This window comes from Laetiporus sulphureus (assembly GCF_001632365.1).
Source record: "Laetiporus sulphureus 93-53 unplaced genomic scaffold LAESUscaffold_219, whole genome shotgun sequence".
NCBI lineage: Eukaryota > Fungi > Basidiomycota > Agaricomycetes > Polyporales > Laetiporaceae > Laetiporus > Laetiporus sulphureus.
In genome coordinates, this window is record NW_024468728.1 from 1 (window position 1) to 3,051 (window position 3,051).

The 3,051-nt window shown below is 56.0% G+C and overlaps 2 protein-coding genes across 2 annotated transcripts; both read right to left on the reverse strand.

Moving 5' to 3' along the window:
• Positions 1 to 32: 32 nt before the first annotated feature.
• On the reverse strand, positions 33 to 614 carry LAESUDRAFT_765458 (uncharacterized protein; the record flags this gene model as incomplete). The annotated part of the gene is made up of 1 exon (XM_040913681.1): positions 33 to 614. The coding sequence occupies one exon, from the start codon at positions 612 to 614 to the stop codon at positions 33 to 35; it is 582 nt and encodes a 193-aa protein (XP_040757240.1).
• Positions 615 to 1,821: 1,207 nt separating this feature from the next.
• On the reverse strand, positions 1,822 to 3,051 carry LAESUDRAFT_667897 (uncharacterized protein; the record flags this gene model as incomplete). The annotated part of the gene is made up of 2 exons (XM_040905345.1): positions 1,822 to 2,814; positions 2,866 to 3,051. Coding segments are annotated over 2 exons (1,179 nt in total), but the record flags the coding sequence as incomplete, so codon positions are not given.

Below are 3,051 nucleotides of genomic sequence, written 5' to 3' on the forward strand. Positions count from 1 at the left end.
AGTCTCACCCCGAGGGCTGCGAGCACACCACCTTAATGACACAGGCGGTCGTTCTGCTGGGCGTGCACCTCCAGCGGACTGTGTAAGCTCTCAATGGCCAGCTTGTCGATTTGTGCCCGCGCAGCCGCTTTTTCCCCCCTTTTCTCCTCAGCTTTGGTCATGCTGAGGTTTGGAGCGGAACCATTGAAGTGGAAAGGATTTTTCACGGTCTGTGTCTTTTTCACATCCTTGGTGAAGAGCCGTGCGATAGCATTCCTTGCACTTAGCTTTGACCTGTTGACCACCGTGCGAGAGATATGTTGAGCAGGAGAGCCGCTTCTCGAGGACGACACTGCAACCGCAGATGTGATGTTCACCTTTTTCGGTCTGTGCTCTTCGCGCTTGCTAGCTGGCCCGCTGTCCGACGTCGACCTCTCTTGTGCTACCTCCCGACTTGGGCCGCATTCATGGACAGAATCAGATTGCGCCTGCATAGACAGGATCGGAAGCGACGAGTTCGCCCACGTATCGCTGTAGAACAGATCGCGCAGCGATTCTGCGTCCTCAGGAGGGTTGACTTCATCGATCGCCTCCAGCGCCAGGGCACCGTGCGCAGATATGGGAGTTATATCCATTGGAGTAGACAAGGTGGCAGCCGTCGGGCTGACCGGTGGCGAGCGATGGAACGAAGACGTTCAGCTTAGACTAGGCGTGGAGAGAGAGCTATGTGGAGTGGACGTTTTCAGCGATGGTAGCGACTCCCCATCCCAAGTGGGTCGTCGGGGCGTCAAGGGCAGGTGGAAAGCAGGGAATGGAGCCTGAGTGGGTGAGAAGACAGCAGCCTGGCAGAAATCACCCTGGGTGGATTCCGTGTTCAATGAGCTGCTGCTGGAAGACAGATAGGAGAGTGAAGACAACGGATCTACATCAACGCACTGGGCCTGCACCAATTCTGTGTTGCGATAGACATCGAGAAGGGAGTCCGCGTGAGACCGACTGCCGTAAACTGGTGTTCTCGACGCATTCTCATCAGTCTGAATGGTCGGCGACATTAGTTCGACGATTGTACACAACTCTCTGTCCGTTGACAAAGACACGGTGCTGCTTCGGTGGCTGCTTCGCAACGTCCGCCTGCTTGACGAAGGTGAGGTAACTGCGGACGCCATGGACGGGCGCTTGGAAGGTCGCGCCGGAGGGATAGACACCTTCGTAGCAACAGCTGTTTCCGGTTCTGGGCGGAACGAACCTGCTGGTAACCGCCATGCGCGCCCATGAGTCTTGCGAACTTATAACTCACTTATATAGTCAAATTGCAATCACTGACCTACTCCCTGGCTCGGCAACTGGCTGGCTGAATAGACAACCTCCAACCTTGCACGAGGGCGGCGCAACGTCACAAGCGAGGTTGCGTCCGACTCCGCCGACGGCATCGGGTCTAAGGGTTCAGGGGGCCAACAACGATCAGCCAGTCCACACGAAGAAGCAGAGGCCGCTCACTTGATGCATTGCTGTACCCGACATTGGCACCTCCGGAGCCGCCCTCGGATGAGCCGTGCATATAGGACGCGTCGGATATTTTGCGTGGCCGTGCCGCACTCGGAGGTTCAGATGGCCCCGCGCCACCGCCTTCAGCCCCATCGGTGCCATTCCCACTTCCCTTTGTTGAGTATGGGGGCTTTTCACCCGACAAACTGTCCTTGTCAGGACGCGCACGGATGCGAGAAGGGCATTTCTGACTGTACGCCTAGAGCCCATTGCTCAACACCCTTCTTTTCATATTGCATGATGCAAACAGGGCTTACCACGATGACACGAAGTGCCCTGCGCCACATCAGCCACTAATCAGATATTGATACTTGGGAAATGGGGAAAGAAATACCGGATTTGAAGGCTCCGGCAGCCACAGAGTGTCGAGACCCCGTATATGCCCACCGATGTCGCATAGCTCAGCGCGCGATGCATCGCATGCTTGACGAGTGACTGTAGGTGGGCCAGCTCGTACATACTCGACAGAAGCATCAGCTGGGTGAGGATCGCGGGCGCATGCTGCAGAGGCGTGATCAGCGCCATTGAATAGAAGTACTGCACGAGCGCCAGGGTAATTGGGTAGGGCTCCGACAGGTGGAACGCACGCGGGGTCAGGTGTGGGTCCGGACGAGGCTCCTGCCCGTCGTACCCGCCAGGTAGCTCAGGAAGAGGAATGTGTTCTGGGATCGTTGGCATCGCCTCAGCTTCTCGCTTCGCTGCCTGAATGAATCGCCTCTGCTGCTCCTTAAACCATGGCCAGCGCTCTTCGAGCATCTTGCGCGAGCACCTGATCTTGCGGCCATCATCGCACACGATCTCGAAATCAGTGAGAACACCCTCCTCGAAGGCTGCAAGGCCGAGCTCTTGCGAGGGTACGTCCAGCACAGGAAAAGGCAGCTGGTAGATGCCGAAGGCCTCCAGATCAATGCACGTCACATGGTCCCAGCTGAGGAGGTGGCAATTGTAATCCTCGACGAGATTTCCATGTCGGTTGCCAAACACAATGAACTTGTTCGCGGCGGGCCAAAGGCAGCTTCGGAACCACGAGCCCATGGCGAGTGCGCTGCCAGGGTCGATGCGCGACCACGTCATATTGATGAGATCCAGCGCCCACATTGAGAAAGATTGGTAGGTCTGTGAAAGATAGGTGCCAGCGACAATGAAGTGCGTCCCGAGAATAGCTGCCGTGGGGAAACGAAGGCCGGGGGGGAATGAAGTGCCAGTCATGGAAGCAGAACGATCGGACACGGTAAAATCACCGTCAGAAAGTGGAGAGAAGACCTTCAATTCTCGCTGAACGTCTGTGAACTGCAGTGGCTTTAGGATGTACCATCATTTAAACAGTGAGGAAGCACACACATTGTAATTGCTGAAGAGAAAAATATCACATGGATACTCATCAGTGGGAGGAGCCGAATACGGCAAGTGCACAAGTGAATCTGACTGAGTGATCTGTGCTGTGGGAGGTGCAGCCTTGTTCACCTTGAATCGAGTTCCGGGTGGACCAAGAGAAGAGGACGCCTGACCAGTGCACAGTTCTTCTTG